Source organism: Panthera onca, chromosome C1 (assembly GCF_046562875.1).
Source record: "Panthera onca isolate mPanOnc1 chromosome C1, mPanOnc1 haplotype 2, whole genome shotgun sequence".
NCBI classification, from domain to species: domain Eukaryota; kingdom Metazoa; phylum Chordata; class Mammalia; order Carnivora; family Felidae; genus Panthera; species Panthera onca.
In genome coordinates, this window is record NC_138346.1 from 74,684,442 (window position 1) to 74,705,460 (window position 21,019).

General features: G+C 37.6%; 1 protein-coding gene across 1 annotated transcript in view; it reads right to left on the reverse strand.

Moving 5' to 3' along the window:
* Nucleotides 1-5,779: 5,779 nt before the first annotated feature.
* Nucleotides 5,780-21,019, reverse strand: part of GALNT5 (polypeptide N-acetylgalactosaminyltransferase 5) — a 41,824-nt gene continuing 26,584 nt past the window's right edge. Inside the window, exons 6-10 of the mRNA XM_060626749.3 lie at nucleotides 19,709-19,826; nucleotides 18,385-18,708; nucleotides 13,407-13,487; nucleotides 10,198-10,359; nucleotides 5,780-7,002 (exon numbers count right to left, since the gene is read on the reverse strand). Coding sequence (XP_060482732.2) covers nucleotides 6,862-7,002; nucleotides 10,198-10,359; nucleotides 13,407-13,487; nucleotides 18,385-18,708; nucleotides 19,709-19,826 — 826 coding nt within the window. The 3' untranslated portion in view covers nucleotides 5,780-6,861. The remainder of the gene's footprint in view (nucleotides 7,003-10,197; nucleotides 10,360-13,406; nucleotides 13,488-18,384; nucleotides 18,709-19,708; nucleotides 19,827-21,019) is intronic.

Consider the following 21,019-nt stretch of genomic DNA (forward strand, 5'->3'; position numbering starts at 1 on the left):
TTTGGTGTCTAGAATTTATTTTCTTTAGCTGCTTTTTAAAATGTAGAAAGAGCCCTTGCATATCAACAGCTACTAAAGATTATTCATAAATGCTGTTTAGAAATCAACAGAACACCTTATTTAAAATCAAAACAGCATTATTTATTTCAAAAAGGTCTTAAAATGGTTGTGTAGAAAATTGCAAAAAAAAAATTTCTGGTGGATATATATGTAATGTTCATAAAAAAAAAAGCTTTATTATTTTTAAAGGAACTGAGCCCTTGTTTTAGATACATCTTAATTCCAATAACTTGAAAAACATATGTGTGTGTGTATATATATATATATATATATATATATCTTTATAGTCATCAAGGTAATACATTTAAACCATGATGACACTTTTATAGTAATTGTTTCTGCATATTCACATGGGGTAGTACTTTTGGCACATTTTCTAATGAAGAACGGACATTGAAGTTTTTCAAAGTGATAGGAAAAAATATTTAAAATACATAATAATAGAGAATTATGGAAAAAGATGAAGCACTGGGGTATCATAAAGAAGAAATATGTTTGACCATATGAGAAAGGCAACTACTTTTAAAGCCTTAACTTTCATTGCTCTATAAAAACAAGAGGGTTATAAAAAGTAATGTCAAAAGTTACAGCAAACATTTGCCAATATTAAAATATCAGACAGTAACATAATAAATATGAATACCAATATTCATATTTGGTGTGACATATCAGACAGTAACATAATAAATATGAATACCAATGCGTATATAGCTCATGAAGAACACGAGGCGACTAAGCCATACAATCAATGTAAACACAATGACGTGGGCAGTAATCAACAGCAGCGGTCACCGAACAGATAGATACGTGGCAAGTTACAAAATCAAAGGATGATATCTAGTAATTAACTGCCAGTGTGGGAGAGTTTTGGACAGGAATTTGGAAAGTAATTTGCGGTTTCAGTTCGAAACGTAATATTACATATTTGATTCCTTCTTTATAATGACTTCAGTTGGGCAGAGGCAGGAAAAAACGGATACTTCAAAATGTTCAAATTACTCTAAATTCCTTTATGCTCCATAGTTTTAATCTCGTTCTGTTAACAGAATGAACAGATGTTTTCATTAACTCTACCTTTGCCTTCTCTTGTTTCTCTGCCCACTTCTTCTAGATAATATGTATAAAACTTGCAACATTTAGGCAGTTGTCTGAAGGAAGAGAATTAAGGCATGTGCATATTCCTGAGTGAATAACAAGCATCTTGATAATTTAAAGTTTGGTTACTCCCTTCAAGTATAGAAAACAATACCCAGAGTGAAAGTCTACTGGAGACGTTTTTGTCCAGAAGGCCAGATTCAGACAAGGCTGTGCACCTAAAATAATTCAAAATATCTAAACACATTTCATAGTTTTCTTTATTTGTGAGTAGAAACTCTTGGTTTTATTTTCTCTCACTTCAAAACATAAGAGATAGAGCCTCGTATATTTATATATACACATATATATAAATATATACACATATTTATCTATATAAATATACGTTTATTTACAAATATATTTACAAAGATTGATTTTTTTTGGTCAAGTAATCTGTGCTCTCAAAAATTAGTGTTAATATCTTATATATAAGTTATATTTTATATAGATATTTATGACTAATATCCTTGAACTGGCAAATACCAATCAATAATAAAATAGAAATCCTTTGTTATCAAAAAAATTATTTGTTACTTATTTGATGGCAACTATCATCATTAGAAATGCAACATATTAGAAACTTGCTCTATCTACTGAAAAATGAGAACTTTCCTGTATGTTTTTGCAAAGTGATGATTCACATAAGCTTGCAAACAGACCCTAATTGGGATGGTAACTATTAGCTGCCCCATTAGGTTTAAAACAGAGGCATTAAATCTGCTTGTTGTGATGGGGTTCCCCCCCTTTCTTTTAGGTCCTTTCTTTTAGGACCACCAACACCTGAAATATCCATTAAACCTCAGCAGGAGTAGATAATGCTTTACATTGGCTTACTCAAACCTGTCCATGGAATGGCTGTTTGCCAGAAATAAATATTTTGTATACATCAGCTTTGGTTACTGTTCCTTTTCTCATTTCAAGGCATGCAGCTTGTAGCAATGTTTGAATAACCTACACAAAAGTTGTAGAAGCACTATGGTGACAATCTGCACAATGTAGTAAAAGTTACAAGACTTGGTTTGTATTTTAAATTAAAGGACCCTTCAATTTTTTACTTCCCACCTCTGTTCAAACTGGACAATCTTTCAGCTTTGATTAATGGTTGGTAGAAGAAAGGGTTGGCAGTATTATTTACAGAGAAGCAATTTCTCTATGTCTGCTTCTCCTTCTCATATATGTTATAGGAAATGGAAAAGAGTATGTCCTCCACGAAGTCAAGGAGATGGACTATTGCAAAGCATGTGGGGGTAGCTAACCTTAAGCCTACATTTCGGTTGATTAACAGAAAGGATGTAGCCTTTTATCCTATCTATACAACAGCCAAGAAAGACCTAAGAAGCTTGACATCACAGTGAAGGGATTTTAACTGAGTCCACCTGAGTTGACCTCTCTACTTATGTGGATCCTGAGAAACATAACAGAAACCCATGGGGGAGGGGAAGGAAAAAAAAAAAAAAAAAAAAAAAAAAAGAGGTTAGAGTGGGAGAGAGCCAAAGCATAAGAGACTGTTAAAAACTGAGAACAAACTGAGGGTTGATGGGGGGTGGGAGGGAGGGCAGGGTGGGAGGGAGGGCAGGGTGGGTGATGGGTATTGAGGAGGGCACCTTTTGGGATGAGCACTGGGTGTTGTATGGAAACCAATTTGACAGTAAATTTCATATATTAAAAAATAAAAAAAAAATAAAAATAAAAAAAAAACAAACAAATCATAGCAGCATGCTGTAGTCAAAGAGATTCTTTGCTTCCCCTCCTCCTCCTCCTCCTTCTTCTTCTATCTTTTTTTTCTTCCATCTTCTTCTCCTTCTCCTTTTCCTTCTTCTTCCTCTTCTTCTTCTTCTTCTTCTTCTTCTTCTTCTTCTTCTTCAGACAGAATGGAAACTAAATTTTAATCTCTTACTCGTGGGATGATCTTAGACAATCCCTCTCAGCCATCCTCCTTGTCTGCATATTGGGGAGAAAAAGACCTAACTCATGGAGTTGTGCACAACAGTGAGATGGGGGCATAAACAGTGCCTAGCACATCAAAGATATTCAAAGATAATTAGTTCTCATCTCTTTTCCCTTTATTCCCTGTAAATTCCTTGTTTTTTATGGAAGATATTGGGACCCTCACCTGCGGCATATTTCTTTTCTGTGTTTGAATGGGAAGTTAAAGTTGTTAAAACAAGGGGCGCCTGGGTGGCTCGGTCGGTTAAGCGTCTGACTTCGGCTCAGGTCATGATCTCACAGTCCGTGAGTTCGAGCCCCGCATCGGGCTCTGTGCTGACAGCTCAGAGCCTGGAGCCTGTTTCAGATTCTGTGTCTCCCTCTCTCTCTGCTCCTCCCCTGTTCATGCTCTGTCTCTCTCTGTCTCAAAAATAAATAAACGTTAAAAAAAAAAAAATTTAAAAAAAAAAAAAAAAAAAAAAGTTGTTAAAACAAATAAAATGGTACTGGCTGGCTGGCCTCCACCCTACTCTCTTACATGAGAGCCCCTTGAAAACCATTCTAAGCCATTCATAAAATCAAGGTGGACTGGAGAGATTGAATTCCTACGTACAATAGCTGGTATCTTTTTACTCCTCTACAATCCCTAAGGCGATACTATAAGCAAGGTTTTTCATATCGAGAATATTTCCAGATTAGTTGTGGAGAAGCTAACAATACATTGTGATTATGGCATATGGTGGTTTTGGGGCCCTGTGAATGACAGCTGATTGAACGTCAGCAGACAGAAATGAGCAAATCCGATGCTAGTAATGAAACATGGCTGTACCAACAACAGCTCTGTCATCTTTTAGGGAGAAGTTCTGGGTAACTGTTGAAAAAGAGAAAGAAACTGGGCACACTGAAAGGTTCAGAAGTACTTCGATGGTCTGGTAAGTTAGCTTTTGATCAAACAAGTCCTGTGAAATATTACCAAAACTATGCTTGTGTTTAAAGTAACAAAATGTATAGACGCTTTTCTAAGAAAAGGCAATGACTCAAACCAATTCAGGGAAAACTCTGAAGTCCCTGTAACACTGCCTCCTACTGATGGATTTAGGGCTGAAGAGGACCCTAATGTGTCCCATTCAAGGTTTCTCACTAGAAGTACTAGAGACCTAGTAGCATTTACTCCTTTACTATAGTCTTCTAAAAATAGAATTTAGAGGATAATGCTTAAAAAATGTTGGTAGGAGATTTCACAATTAGTCAATACTCTTAAATTTAGGTCTATAAGATTTCTAACGAGTGATTCATTGCTTGAATCTCAGAGTAATAGAAAAATACATGGTAAAAGCTGTTTTTAAAATTCTTTCTAAGAATAAACGTGTCACATATGAAAATAATCCTCTGCGATATTGACAGTATGGATTCAAATATAGCTTCATATTATGAGCATGTCATGGTGAAGTCAGGGAGAGTGTATAGAAGTTTTGTTTTGTTTTGGTTTTTTTGTGAAAAACATTCCAATTTCTTTCATTGGTATGCCCAAAGATAAGTGAATCCAAGCCATAATTCGTCTTTTTCTGAACAGAGTTGATGTTTTTCATGGAAACGTTTTTTGAATAAAAAGAGAGTTTTTACACTGGGGGAAAAAATAAAATAAAACCTTTCAACATTTTTGCAGTCACACAAATAATTGCATGAGGCACTCAGCAGATTCAGTTTGGGTCAGCAATTCAGTTAGTCCTTTGGCAACTGGCTTGTGTTTTATCCGTTTTGAAAAGAATTATCTCATTTTCTAGTCATTCTCTTATCTCATCTGCAATGTCAATTATCAGAACAAAACATCTTAAATACGATGCAAATAGGCAAACCTATTTTCCCTTCTGAGTCATAGTTATAGTTCCGCTTTTGTGTAATTAATCGGGAGATAAAATTAAATTTTAAATAGGAAGTCAGAATGAAGATGCCCAGTTTTACCATCAGCTCGACTGAACAAAGTTTCATTTGTTTTTATATTAACAAGCGTATAGCATGGTTATCCTCCAGAGACCCAACTCCAGCGAAAAGCTTTATGTATCTCTATCTTAAGAATGCTCTAGGTCAGATTTGTTTGGGCCAGTGGCTTGGGGCAGTGGAATGAGCCCTCTCTTTAGAGATCCAAATTCTAATCATCATCTCTCACTAACTGGTGTGGGATTTTTAGACACATAATTCATCTTTTGGGTATCAATTTTCTTACTAAAAAACCAGTATAAAAGATACTAGGATTTCTAAAACCTTCTCTAGTATGCCTAAGTATTGGCATCCCTAAGATTAGGAGCTCAGTTTGGACCAAAGAAAAATTGGACTTTGTCCCCAATTTATCGGTGTTATCACTAGGTCCACATCTATGGCCTTATTCCCCACTCCCACCCCACCCCATAGAGGTGCTATATTCCCTTTCTTTTTGCCAAGTCTAGATCAATTTTTTTCTTAACTCTCTTCCTGAGGGTTGTATATTCTTATTCTCTTCCCCTTTCATTATGTTTACTTCATTTTATTTCTACTTTGGAATCTTTTAGAGCTTTTTAAACATATTTCAACCCTGTGAATGCTATTAAATCTAAAATACTATTTTATATAAATCTTTAATATTTTTCAGTGCTTTATTTCTTTTTTAAAAAAAAAAATGTTTGTTTATTTATTTATTTTGAGAGAGAGAGAGACAGCACAAGCAGGGGAAATGCAGAGAGAGAGGGAGAGAGAATCCCAAGCAGGATGCAGGGCTCTATTCCATCATGGGATCATGACCTGAGCCTAAATCAAGAGTCAGAGGCTTAACTGACAGAGCCACCCAGATGCCCCTCATTGCTCTATTTCTGCTTTATTTATTTCAGCTCCTCTTATCTGATCTTGCATTAGAGCGTGTTCAACGATTAAGTGTATTTTTCGTGACTACTGTGTATTGTGACCCACCCAGTCTTTTTCTTTGCCTTTTTTCTTTCCTTTTTAACATCCACATAGGTCTAGGAGGTTGCTAATAAGACTGTTTTTTTTTTTTTAAGTGTAGCTTTAAAAGCACAAAATGAATTAAAACAATGTCTATGTCTAGAATTGAATCAGCATTTGACTTCCTCACTGAAAATTTTTTTCCATTGACTCATATGGGGAAAAAACAAAACAAAATAACATTATGTAGTCATCTAGATTAAAGCTCTACCATTGGGGAGTATGATATTGATACTCTTCACACTGGTAGGCGAACATGAGTGTAATTGGAAGGGACTTCATCAAGACGGCATCTGTGTGTGTTTCTAAGGTCTTTTCACCATAGGAACTCAAGTCATTGTTTTATTAAAAACAGTAAATAAAGGTCTAGGTTCTCATTGATTATACCAACTTGTGACGCCCAAGGAGCTGGTTATTATCAGATTCAGTCATCATGAATATCACTGTGCTTCCTCCAGTACTTTTGGCTTCATTTCCAGTTACCTGTTTGATCACATAGGGAAGCTTGCAGGCTGAGGTCCAGCACAGGACAGGAAGCAGGCAATTCAAAAGGCCACCTAGATTTGAAGAAGGACTCCAATCCAATGTTAGACTGTTTCCCTGAGCTCACTCTTGGTTTCTTAACTATTGTGGGTGTTTTAATCTCCTATTCAAAGGCTATTAATTTTGAGAATGTAAACTACCATGGAGAAACACAGTCCCCACCTCCACTGTAATTTTCACAGTGTCTAATGGGTTTACTGGATAAAAAATATTAGTTGCTCTTTAGTCTTCATAATATTTTTCAAATTTCCACTTCTGATACTGCTTCACTGGGTCACAAGCAGCAACTTTCAGGGTCTTCTGAGAAACATTTCCTTCTAAGCATAACAACTGATGATAGTTTCCAAAAACAATGTGATTCACCTAGAAAGAAAGAGAATCTGGAATGAGCCACAGAATGAATTTGACAACTGCCATATAAAGAAATACAAACTAATAAAAAAAAGATAATTATATTTTTGATTCCTCAGGAATTCTTCTTGCCTAAATTAACAACATGCACACAGTCTTTAGACTGTATTAAATTTGTCTCTATCTCACTTTGCCAAGCTACAAGGCTGTTAAGACTTTTACGACTTCCTCAGGGAGGAGGCAAAAGATTTATTTTCTGACAACAGGTTTGATAACTCTATTATTTAAAGAAAATAATTCCATACGGCATTTACTATATTTGATAGATGATGGTTCTCTAATTGATGGTGATCATGAAAAAATACCCATTGCAAAAAGTGAGTTAGTTAATGTCTTAATTGAGTTCATACCTTAGAATGCAAACTTGGAATACAAAGTGCTAGAAATGATGTATATATTTATAAGCTTTCCACCATAATCTCTGATAGTACATGATTCCTGATGTTCAGAAAATCCAGAGGTAGTTAGAAAAAAGTCAAAGTTATTTCAGAGAAGTTCTATTATTGGTTAATATTTACTGAATATCCTAGAAATAATGGATAACCAATTTAGAACATGCTTATGGCTTTATATATTTTTTCACCTTTTAATTCTCTCAATTTTCCATGACTATGACAAAGGTAGTCTTAATCATACATACATTGTTTTGAATTATTCAAAAGAATATATCAAACAGGGGTGGCTTCACAATAGTTTGTTTTAAAGGTGTTCCTATAAAAACATTGTCATCCTGTAGGACTCTGGTAAGACGATGTTTGAGTATGCTCAAGGTTCTGTAAAGGAGTTGGCCTTGAGCAAAATCATCCTGGATTATCTACAATGTTCTGCCAGTGGATTATAAAGTGGTAACTGAACAACTTGTCCCCAACCTAAAGACACTTGATGAGGGAACTGGTAGTGGAGGGTCATTCCATGCCCCAGTATTTAGAAGCTACCTATGAAATGATTTCCTTTTAGGTGTCCATAATCCAGAGCATTTGGGTGGGTGGGCTTAGAGAACATCTTTGAAATGCAGGTTGGAAATGTATCATTTTAACAATGCATTGGTATTCAGGGTCAAACTCACTATTACCCTACTTCCTTCCATGAAGCTCTCAACTCCTAATGCTAAAAGAAAAGATATGTTCTTGTTACTCATAGTCGTATTCTCCATTTCTCTTAACATGCTTTGGAGGATTCAGGAGGTTTAGTATAAAAACTACCAAAATACTGAAAAAATAAGGAAGACTATTATTAAGATATTCATCTCCATAACATCTAGCAGCATGGAAATGGGGAACCGAAGGCAGAATGCAGCTATGTGGCATGATACAAAGTCACAGGCACAACCAATGTCGGGAAACAGCTATCCAATTTTTGCTATCTTAATTAAATTACTCTCTTTACAAACTGGTTTACCATTTAGAGGGACCAAAATTAAGCCTGTATAAAAATCAGCTAATGAAGGCTTAAGTTCTCAATGGGGTCAAGCCAGTTTGTAAATAAGACCTATGTGATTTAAGGGCTGCTTACTCCTAAATATTTTCTCACCAGCCTGAATTTTTTTCCCTGGTAACAGATTCACTTCTGGAGATGAAAAATGTGTTCTCATTCTCATCCTTTCTCTCCCCTGCACCCACCACCTCCCCCAACACCTCCTGCTTTGTTTGGCATAAGGTTAAGGAAGCCAAAGAGAATATTCAATAGATGTTTATGCATTTTCCCAACACCATGAAATATAAAATTAGTAACTTGTACACTAGTAATATTTCATTTTTCTGAATAAGTCAACAAGAGCCATTATCACTAACAAGGAAAAAAAAAATGTCCAGAAGGAACTGAAATATAACAGAGAAAATTAAAAGGGAGGAAGATTGGGAAGCATGTTGCTCAGACCCTGGTTTTGATCCTGAGCGGGAAGAAAACTGTCATGAAGGGAGTGGTCACTGGCTGTGACATCAAAAGGAATGGAGGCACTCTAAGGAGAAAAAGAAGTGTGCTGACTTTGGGGACAGGCCTGAGCAAAATGATGGTCTTCATGCACCCAGTACATTTTGTGGATTTGATGGCTACTTGCTAGTGAGATAGTAGAGACTTTAGGAAGGCCCTCCTGAAACTATTCTTGCCACCCCAAGATCTTACACCAAAGCTTACGATTTGATATCTTGTTAAAATAGAATTGGGGAAGGGGTGCCTGGGTGGCTCAGGCAGTTAGGCATCTGACTCTTGGTTTTGGCTCAGGTCATCATCTCATAGTTCATGAGATGGAGCACTGTGTCAGGCTCTGTGCGGACAGCAGGGAGGCTGCTTGGGGTTCTCTCTCTTCCTCTCTCTCTGTCCCTCCATCACACACACACACACACACACACACAGACACTCTCTCTCTCTCTCTCTCAAAAGAAATAAATAAACTTTAAAAAATACCATTGAGGAAAACTTCAGGACTTTGAGAATGAAGAAGTTATAGCAGGGGTGGTCTAGGAAATATTAACAGCTGGACCTCTGGACAAACACCCCCAGATCTGTAGCATGGGTTTATGTAATACTCCCATCATGGCTTGTTTCAAGCTACCAGTGTGATGTCATTGAATGTGAAGTTAGTGCACAATTAGCTCCTACAAGCTGGTGGGAGCTGGTTCCAACACCTGTTGAGAGCCAGGTCTCTGGTAACCAGGGTGGGGGAACAGGAAAAGTCACCCCTTGTGGAAAGGAGGCAGAATGTCAAAAAAACCGGATTCATCCTAAATTGCAGGCCTTGTAGAAAGCACGCTGGTTCTTGTTTTCCCCATATACTCTCCTTATAGGCTTTTCTGGTGACCATTGAGAACCAGTTCTAGCCCATAAGCATTATTTTTGCCGCTGTTAGTTGACTGAGGCAAATGACTTACAGAAACAAAGATGCTGATAGTAATGTAACCAAGGAACCCGGTGACTTATATTTAAAACAACCTACCTGAAATAAATTTTGTAAAAGAAAAAGGACTTGCCAATTTATAAAAAAAAAAAAAAAAATATCTGTTTATCTCTCTGTATGAACTTTTATATTGCCTCGATCAGCACAAACACATTTAAAGGTTCTGAGTGAGGAAGCTGACAATGAGAGTTTTATGTCCCCTTTAATTGGAAGTTGGATTTGTGATAAAGAAGAGGTACAAATATTTTGCTTACCAGTTCCGGATGAAAGACTGATGTTGATTTATGCAGCCATTTTAGCCCTTTGTTTCTGTTATCACAAGGGTGCAGCCTCAGGGCCCCGGTATCAGGGACTGGAGCTAAGCACCACTCTCCATGTTTAATAAGTCTTAGCCAGGTATAATTAAATTGCTGAAGCTGTCGGGAAATGAATAAAGAAAAGGTCACTTTCAGCAGCAAACACAGGTAGGGTCTTTGCTTCACGGTTTTGTTAGCAATGGTTAAGGAGATGGGCACTCTGATCAAATGTTTTGTACCCAAATCCTGGTATTGCCACTTTCAGTTCAGACAGTAAGGGCATACTATTACCATATCGCATTTCATTCTTGTCATTTTTAAGTTGGATAGCAACAGCGTGTATCTCAGAGAGTTGAGGTAATGACTGCTAGGTGTTTATTTACCACACAGTAAGCCCTCAATAAATGTGAGTTGCAATAATAAAAATTATTTAGTGCAGTTAGTACATAGGCGCAAACGGAAGTCATTTCAGGTAACTCAGAACCCCAGATAAGCCTGGTGTTTTGAGGCAGTGAAACATTCAAACCACCTGGAGCCATTAGGGCTACAAGGAGGTCTAAGTCACAGCCCGAAATTACTTTGGTGGAAATGATTATGCTTCTTTAAGAGTATCCAGATTACTGGACTCCTAGAGGCTTTGTAGGAAAGGTCCACAATCTTTCTTAAGGGTAAAAAATGTTTCTAATGTAAGCAATGTCAAAAATCTTTCTTTGCTGATAGCAGAAAGACTCATCGGGCTCTGCTCTGTTAGCATCCCCTGGTTCCCAAGAATTACTCTTGGAGAAGCCCAGTTTGGGAGAGTTGCTGAAGTCTAAAGTAAATACTGATTCAGGTATTGAAACCAGGTTTTAGATTTTTATAAGTCCTTTCTCCAGTTATTTACAACCTAGTACTATCCGTCTGGTCAATTACTTTATGGCTCTTGGTCTGGGGGACGTCTGTTGTTTTGCACCAATATAAACATAAAAAATAGACTTCTGGTAAAATCTATCTAAATGTTTTTATCTAGTGAATCATTTGTAATGTAACTGAGATGTAAGTTAGATTATCACACTTGTCATTGGGTTAGACCTCACCACTCAAAGGGTACTCCCTGGACCAACATCAGTATCACCGGGGAGGTAGTTGAAACGCCTGACTCTCAGCCCCATCATGAACTATTGAATCGGAATCTGTATTGTAACAAACTTTCCAGGTGATTTGTGTGCACATTAAAATTTGAGATGCATGGTCTTATGCCAAGGAAGTGAGGTGGCTACAAAGAGAAACTAGATATTACCTTTAGAAGGGACATCTCAACTGGTTGAAAAGGTAATAGTTAATGAAAAGCTAATAGGGGACTTTTTAGGTAAGGTGAAGCATAGAGGTTGGTGGTTAATCCTAGAAATTTATTCCTTTTGTGCTTTTTTTGGATGAATGTTATTAACTGGCTTGGTATAAAGTTTAGTTAATTCGGCCCCAGATAAGTTAACTTCCTCCAACTTTCCCTTACTTCTTATTACTCAAACAAACTATAAGAAGCAGAAGCTAAAAATGAGTAACAAGACAAAAAGGGAGATGGGTGTTTTTTTTTTTTTTTGAAAGCAGGGGGCTGCATATTCATATTTTCACCTCCTAGTATGTCCTTGAGAGGCTCAGTGGTTATCCAGACTACAATTTGGGTCTTCAGATAAAATACTGGTTTAATCAGGCATGGAAAATCACTAAAATGATGAGTCTTGAAGGACTGACTTAAATAATATTTTGCTTTCATATGATTCGGACTACTTGTGGTTTTATAATTTATGACTTTATTTCCTCTCTGAATGGTTAATATGCAAGTTGTGTATTTCAAATGATTTTTGACACATTTCTCTTCCCTCTACCTCCCTTCTTTCCTAATTAAAAGAGAGTTCCCTTAGCTTCAAGTTTATAATCCTTAGCTGAATTATAGCAACACAGATGACAAAGATGCCTTTCTTCTAGTAGCAGCTTTGAATTAAGAGTGGAGAGGAAATGTGCTCAAAAATATAAGCAATGTCTTGGGGTGCCTGGGTGGCTCAGTCGGTTGAGCGTCTGACTTCGGCTCAGGTCATGATCTTGCAGTCTGTGAGTTCGAGCCCTGCATCGGGCTCTGTGCTGACAGCAAGGAGCCTGGAGCCTGCTTTGGATTCTGTGTCTCCCTCTCTCTCTGCCTCTCCCCCGCTCATGTTCTGTCTCTCTCTCTGTCAAAACTAAATAAACATATATATATAGGCAATGTCTCTAAGTCAAAGTCTGGGCAAGCCTAGATTGTCATCACAAAATGATTTCTCCACCAAAGTGTGATCTACAATTTTAGGAAGCTGCATTGTACTCATGTACTGATGTTCCTATGAGTTTTATTTGGCACCCAAACCAATAATATCCCCACAGAATGAGAATGGGTAGGGAACGCATGTTGAAGAGGGAGGTCCCATCACTCAGAGCTCACCTCCCGCACTGCAGAGTCCTTGCCCTGTGCTCCTGGGCCCTCCTTCCTCCCCTATCCGTTGTGTTCTGAGTTTGTCAGAGATTTGTTGAAGGGTTTTCGATCATGGATCATGGATTATGTAATTTGCATTATGCTCCTTTATATGTATGAGAATGGGGAGGAGGGGACTGAATCAAAACAAAATTTCTCCCTTAGATTATTTAAAAATATGTTCTTCCTTCATTTCCTTTATTATTTTATCTTTATACATAACTTTTTTTAAATTTTTCACATTTTGTGTCTTTATCATTATAACAGTGAACATTTGTGGAGCACTAAGTGTTAAATATCGTTCTACATGCTTCATCGGTATCACATAATTTCATCTTCAAACCTGTTTTAGGGGGAGGGACTGTTATCACGACTATTTACCTAAAGGTTAAAGGGTTTGCAAAGTTAACACACTTTCAAAAGCAGTGGAGCCAGCATTGGGTCCCTGGTGGGTTGACTTCAGTACCCACACTTTTACTCCCTTGCTCGCTGTCTGTACGTTTAGTTGTGGGCTCTCTTATCGCCAAGCGTATGATTATGTAGAAATTTATAAATTAATTATTGTTTGTAAAAGCGAAAATAAATTTCTCAAGCGAGCAGTAAATGTGCCATACCCTGCACTTATCACCTACACCTGGGCCATCTATCCACTGCACCTATGAGAGAGAAAACCCAGCCCAGGTACCTTGCTGCTTCCGTCACAGTCTTCCAAAGTGGCTGTGGTGTTTTCAATGGAAATGCATTTGCCCAAGGCCACATTAATAAGCTAGGAAGCAAAATATAAAATATGCATTAAGAAAAAAATATTTTGAAGTAGAACAAGACATTCAGAAAACACAGGCCATAAAACTATAATAAGGTTAAAAGATAGTTAAGTTGATAGCTTAGCATTACTTAGCACTATACGATTTTATTGGTTGCTATCTCTAACAGAGACATAATGTAATCTTGCTAAAGTACAGCTTCAATCTGTCAATTTAGGCCTATGATTCAGCCACAGAGCCAACAAACAGAAGCTTTTAATTAACCCTTGCCTGGAATGCTGAATAGGGAATGAGCAAAAGGTAGCATGAGAAGTAGTTATTTTCTTGTCTCAAGTTTTTCTGATGCATACATTAAAAGTCAACGCACATACTTGCAATTTAATCAAACCAACAGTTATGGGCTCTGTTCCCTGGCTGACCCCTCCAAGCTATTTCACTGCTTAGGCACTGAATCATAGATAAATGGAGTCCTTCAAAGAACAGCAGAGTCCAGCTGATTCCCTGTCAGAATCTTCCTAATGACTCAGGCAAGCTACAATTCATTATAGGAAAGTCATGAAAGCTAGTACAGAGCCAAGCTTAAAGACACTATCTGGCAGGCCCCCCAGGTTTTTAGTGGATTTACAGGGTCAAATATGGAGGCAGCTTTCTATAAGTCACCATTTAATGCAGAAAAATGTTGATTCTCTCGCCCTCTTTGACATCTTGGGGAAGGCTAATGAGATGGTGAGTTAATAGGGCGATTTAGACTTCTTAGATTTCTAGAAGAGCTGTGTAGAGTCAAATCTACACTCAGGAAAGCCTTCTGAGCTGGGAGTCGGGGGGAAAGTCTTTGTTGGCAGGGACACTATTTGTGCCCTTTCCTGTTCTATCGTGCCTAACACAGAGCTCTAAATCCGGGGTGCTTTATGATGCAACTGTCCAGCTCACAGAGTTGTGAGCCTTCATAACAGCATGCTCACTGGTTGGTCCTCACTTTTACATGCATAGCTTAGGTTGCAAGAAAGTAAGGCAAATATTCAGGGACCACCAAATGCAGAAAACAAAACAAAACAAAACCTTTTAGCAAGTGGAAAAATCGCAAATGCTGGTAAGCAATGGACTGATATTGTAAGGACAGGAGAAAAAACTTGGGCATGGACAAGCCAGAGAGTTGGGATTGCAGTCTTTCACATAAAGGTGGACAACTGTAGACCCTCACTAGAATGGTGTCCCGGGGAAAACAATTTACCCAGTGGCACAGGGAGACAACAGGGAAGCTAGATTCTCCCTTGGGAATCTGAACCTTGCATTGACCTTCATTTGGGTTTGAGATGCAAGGTGAACTACTTGCATTGGATAGGAACTTTGACAGGCATAAAAATAGTGCCAGGGTGGTTACTTCTAGGGTGGCTGGCATGAAAAAGAACTCTAGAAGGACAGAATTTCCATCAGAAATCTTCAAAGAAAGCTCTATTCACAATTTAACGTGACAAATATGGGAAGAGACAATCCACCACTAGTTAATGGAGCGGTCAGGACACACAGAAGGAATCAACTTCAGAGAAGAGATTTAATAGAAATGCACTGAAGGAGGATAATCTTAGAGATTAAAGAAGGGAAATGCGATCCAGTTGTTGTCTGGATTTTCACTGAGATAAATATAAACTTCTGTATTTGTGGATTACTCAGAAAATATCTTCCCACGTGTTTGGAAAACTCTGGCTTCACTACAGCTGAACAGGTTGGACTGCTCCAGAACCTGGCAGAACCCCTAGGATGGTAATGTTTAGTTGTCTGCTACACGAGGGAGTGCAGTGTGTTTGCCAAATATATTTGGCCCTGGGATCCTATTTCTGGCAGCACAACTAACCTTGCCCAGAGCAGTATATGGGAACCCCTGGTTTAACTGATTACTTTGTATTTATTTTGTACAGTCCCTTCTGCCAAACATGGAAAGGCATTGGATGGAAGGAGAAGATTTTTCTTTCCCTTACTTACCACTCCCCCCAGTTCTCTGAAGATTTGTTTCCCTTCCTCCTGATCAGAGGTTTCTGGAGAAACTGCTTTTCTTCACTTATAAACGATTTATGAAGTGCTAAGGGGTTGTTATTCTTTATCGACTTGCGAATGGTTTTAAACATTGACTTGTATTCAGGGGCGCCTGGGTGGCTCAGTAGGTTGAGCCTCTGACTCTTGATTTTGGCTTGGGTCATGATCCCAGGGTAGTGGGATTGAGCTCTGCCTCAGGCTCCATGCTGAGCATGGATCCCTGCTTGAGATTCTCACTCTCTCCCCCTGTGTCTCTCTCCTGCTTATGCTCTCTCTTTGTCTCTCTCAAAATAAATAAATAAACTTAAAAAATTATATTTGTGTTTTTAATGTAAACCATTTCAATCTTTTTTTTTTCACCAGGCAGTATGTAAATTTTTCAATTGTTTTTCAAAATTTATCCATTTTGAATTCTTCCGTTTTCCAATTTAGGAGGTGGAGTTCCCCACAGTTTATCACGGCATTTGCTAAACATTAGGCTATAGGCTGCTTACTAACCATTTAATCCAATGTGTATAAAGACACATTGTTAGTGAGGTTCTTTTATTCATCAAACATTTTTGGTTCAACAATAAATGATCGGTTCTTATAAAAAAGAAAAGAAGACAAACAAAAACCCTTTCACTGGATTTAAATTGTAAAATATTTTCTTGGGATTTTTCAAGACTCTCCACCTAAAATAATGGTTCAGTTAATCTTAAGTCTGAAATGCCTAGTGAAAGATCTTCTTCTTCTTCTTCTTTTTTTTTTTTTTAAGTGGTAATAATGCTCCCTACTAGTTGCTTCAAAGAGAAGCCAATGGCATCTTGATTGTAATTTGTCTGAGGAAGGCAACAAATAGAATTCAAAAAAATAATTTAAAAATACTTTGTGCATTTTAATATATTATAGCTCAGGCATCAGCAGGCTGTTTATAGAAGAGCTCTTCAAAAATTTCATGGGAACTCTTATACACATTAGCCTCACAGAGGAGGCAAAAGGTAGTTTTTTAGTTCCCTCTGGTGGTTAAAGTTCAGTAATGCTCTTGCTGAGATTCTGTGTTAGGACAGAATATGGTGAGAATTTCTTTTTTCCTTACTCAGGAGTTGGAATTAAAAAAAAAAAGTGTCAGTTTATTTTACAGACAAATAATTTGAATAGTGTATAAATCCACGGTGTTCTCCCTAATGAGTTACCTAGAAAAAAAGTATCAGGATAAACCACCTGAAATAGCTGCTATTCTATTTTGACCTATAAAAATGATCATTTTATACTACATTATGTTACAAACAGATCACTTTTACTATTTGTCAATTGAATTTTCAAGTTTCCTCTTTTTTATACTCTTCCAGGATCTTCCCTACACTGGGAGAATGGCTCTACTACGTCCTTGCCATCAGGAATTTTCCTAGACAGAGAGTGATTGGTTTGTGTAATTCACTTTCTAGGGAGAATTGAAAAAAACGTGGCCTAAAATAGCAGGCTTACTGATGGTCAAGTCTGAGAACCTCTTGCATGAAGAAAAAGAAAACTCTGAAAGAAAATAAAATAATGCTGGGAATATTTATAAATAAAAATTAAATGAGAAAGCAGTAACACGGATTAAAAATATGCATGACTGGGAAAAGCTCTAGGTCAAGTCTTGACTAATCACCTCTAAACCCATTTTATGATAAGTATCCTCACATCTTGCCATCCTCTTCGAATTAAGCCCCACTCCTAGAATGGGTTTGGAATGGCTTTCATCTAGTTTCTCTACTTTCTTGCTTTAGTTCATAGATTTTGTACTGTGTCCAACCTGTCTAGCTCAGTTTCTTCCTTTTTGGTACATTATGTTGTGCCCTGGAATTTTCTCTGTCATTGTCTTTTATTTTCAGTTCCCGTTTGAAACCTGTGAAAATCTAATTAAATCATGTCATCCCAATCTTAACCCTACTCAATAGCTCCCTATTACATTCAGGAGAGAGAAGAAAGAGAGAGAGAGAGAGGGAAAGAAAGAAAGAAAGAAAGAAAGAAAGAAAGAAAGAAAGAAAAGGAAAGGAAAGGAAAAGAAAGAAAAGATAGACAGGAGGGAGGGTGGGAAGGAGAGAGGAAGGAAGGAAGGAAGAAAGAGAAGGAAGGGGAAGAAAGAGAAGGAAGGGAAGAAAGAGCAGGAGAGAGAGAGGGAGGGAGGGAGGGAGGGAGGAAAAAGAAAGGAAGTAAGAAACAAGAAAAAGAAAGGGAAAGGGAAAGGAGAATCCTTAGTCTGCCTATAAGGACCCATGGGACCACTCTTCCTTCCTCTCCCTCTTCATCTGTTGCTATTCTTTTCTCCTTCACACCCTGACAACATTCACCTTCTTTCTGGTTCTTGAGTGCCTAGATGGTCATCTAACTTAGAGTTTTTGTACAAGGGGCATCCTCTGCCTAGGGCTCTCTTTTTTGAAGTTTGGCTGACCCTTGTCTTTGAGGGCTAGCATTCAATATCTCCTCAGAGTTGAATATTCTAGCTTAGAAGGACTGGTCACTAGGGACCAGTTCCCTAAATTAGAGTCATTTTACTTTTTATTTAAGCGTTACATATTTGTACATGGTTTCCCTTACTCACCTTTAAGCTCCACAAATAGGCATCAAGTCTACTTTATACATATTTACCCTATAATCCAGTTCTGAAATACTGTGTGGTTTATTGATATCCAGTAGGTACTTGCCGAATTAATCAATGAATGTAGCTGCCTAAAAGTCTCCCTCAAGTTCACCTATATTTAATCCTTAACCATGCTCTGTCTCATCTGCCCTCATATTGGATATTTATTTATAGTGTAATCCTTCATTCTTTTCCACACTTTTTCAAGAGTTTTTAAATTTAATATTTATGGACTCACAATTTAACTTGCTCCTTGAACTTACCACACCATTAGCCCTCACAATGGGAGCCTTCAAATCAGGAAAAACATTCTCCAAATACCATTTGAAACTTTTGCATTTTAGTTTCTTTCGAAGTTTCCGTTGTTCGGTGAGGTTTCCAACATCTAACCCTTGGTCTATGAGGTGGTCCCCGTGGCCATAGAATAGCTCCTTGTACTCATCAAGCCAGACCTCAGCAACCCGCACCAAGTTCCGCTCTACTGTCTTCATCCGGTCCTTGGGGAAGGTATATGGATTGTCATTTCTGAATATGTGGCCTACTCGGGAACAGGGAATGATCTCAATTTCACCACCACACATCCATACCTGTAACAGTTTGATAGGAAGCATCAATTATCACATGACTGCCCACAATTCATGGGCAATTAACAATGACAGGAATCACCTGGTGACCACCCCCCTCCCCCCCCACCCCAGCTTGAAGTACTACTGTCAACGTCTAAAATCTTTTTCAATGGTTTCAAATTAAGCTCAACAAGTTTATTTAGCTTTGTACATTGCTGTGGAGCATTTTAGGATTCGTAAAATATATATTGTTTTCTTCCCTACCCTGCAGTGTACATCTTTTTTAATAAAGAAATTCTCACAGAATCCCAATGTATAAAATATATCGTATGGAGTCCTGCTTTGGTTGGATCAGGGTAAGGAGTATATATTTCCTTTTTTTTTTTCAATTTTCCCTCCTTACATGTTGGGGTGATCCATATAACTTAATGGAACACAACTTGAAAATGAGCTCAAAGTAATACCCCTTTTACTATATACCAACCCACTCCCTAAGAAAACAGTTGCCTTTTGGATTCTCTTCACTCTGGCTACTGCCAAGGATTTCTTAGGTGTTGATCAATGACCATAAATACCCAGAGCTGTCTGAGATGTCCAAAGTTGCTGCAACATCACCTGTTGATGGCCTGCTCTAAAGGCACTTTTTGTACCTCTGTCACTTGCACTAAGATGACCCATTACTGAATGCTTTCATTACTTCTGATATATCAGAAAAATGTCCCTGGAGATATTTTGTATGAAGTATGAATCTCACATCATTTAGGTCAAATGGCAGACAATATTCCCCCTATATTCAGATGTAGAAACAGTGTTATAAAATACTAGGGAACTCTGATAAATTTCATGGGAGCTATTGATTCTTCCAAATTCAATCTGGGATAGAAAAACATTCATCTAGAGACCCTAAAGTTTCTGTGAAATTTCTTCCCAGAGATAGTCCCATAGCTGATTATGTTAGTAAAATGAAACCAAATGATAAACACTTAATTGTAGAAAGAATTTGAGGACCGCTTGGTAATACCTTGAATGAGAGCTCCATATTTTCTCCACCCCAGACATCAAGCCCAGGGTCGTATGTTCCAAGTTCGAAAAAGTAATTTTTATCAATGGAAAATAGTCCACCCGCCATGACGGGACACCTACAAAAAGAAATGTTTGTTTTTTTAAACTTGCATGTCATGCGAATTCAACTTTTTAGAGTGGGTCCCCTGTGCAGTTGTGGTGGAGTTAAGAGACATTTCAAAATGGCTATAGAGGGTGGGGAGGTCTTGGAAAGGAGTCACAAATAGCACTGAAGTGATCAGTTCGTGGTTCATGGTGGCAGAGATTGATTGGGGTCAACAAAGATGGGGTTCGGAAGTACGATTCTTATTGTCTTTACTCTCTCACCCAAACTCTCCAAATACGTTATTTTTAAAAATGCTTATTTAGTGCTAAGGGAGTACCAGGTACTGCTCTAAGTATTATATATATACACACATACATATACGTATGTATGTATGCATATATATGTATGTATATATATATATATGTGAATGTATATATATATGTGTGTATATATATGTGTATGTATGTGTGTATATATATGTATGTGTGTGTGTATATATATATATATACATATATATATATATGTATATATATATATATGTAACCTCAGACTTTACAAAAACCCTGAAACTATATACCATTAAGAAAGGACAACACAGAAAAGGTTAGAAATGTTCCCAAGGCCACAGATTAGTATGATGTACATCTGGGGTTCAATTTAGGTGGTCTGGTTTGATGTTATGATCTCTCACTCCACCACACTGCCTCAACTGTAGACAGACTTTACTGACAGCTTGTTATGTGGCAAACACTTTTTAAAGCATGTTATATAATCAGATTTAATTTTCAGATAATGCAGGTAGCTACTTCTATTAGTCTTAACGCAGAACTGAGGAAACAGAGATTCAAAGAGGTTAAGTAACCTTTTAAAGCTCACGCCATCAGTCAATAGTACAGTTGAGATTTGAATCCAAAGAGTCTGACTCCTGAGCCTTCATTACTGTTATAGATCATGGGGAATAGAAACTACACTTGAATCAGCAGTAATCACTTCCCATGGTGTTAAGATTGAGCCAGCTGAAAGGGGTTTGTGTGGAGAGCTTGCCTTGTGTTTAGGGTATACAACAATCTCAAGGGTAAAATAATTCCTACCCCACACCAACTTCCCTTCCCCTTAGGCACATATTCTGTCTGAATGACAAATGTCCTTTCCCATCTATCCAGAATGCATTCTCTTCCCAACGTTATGTTGGATATAATCTGAGCTCAATCAGTACATTGACCC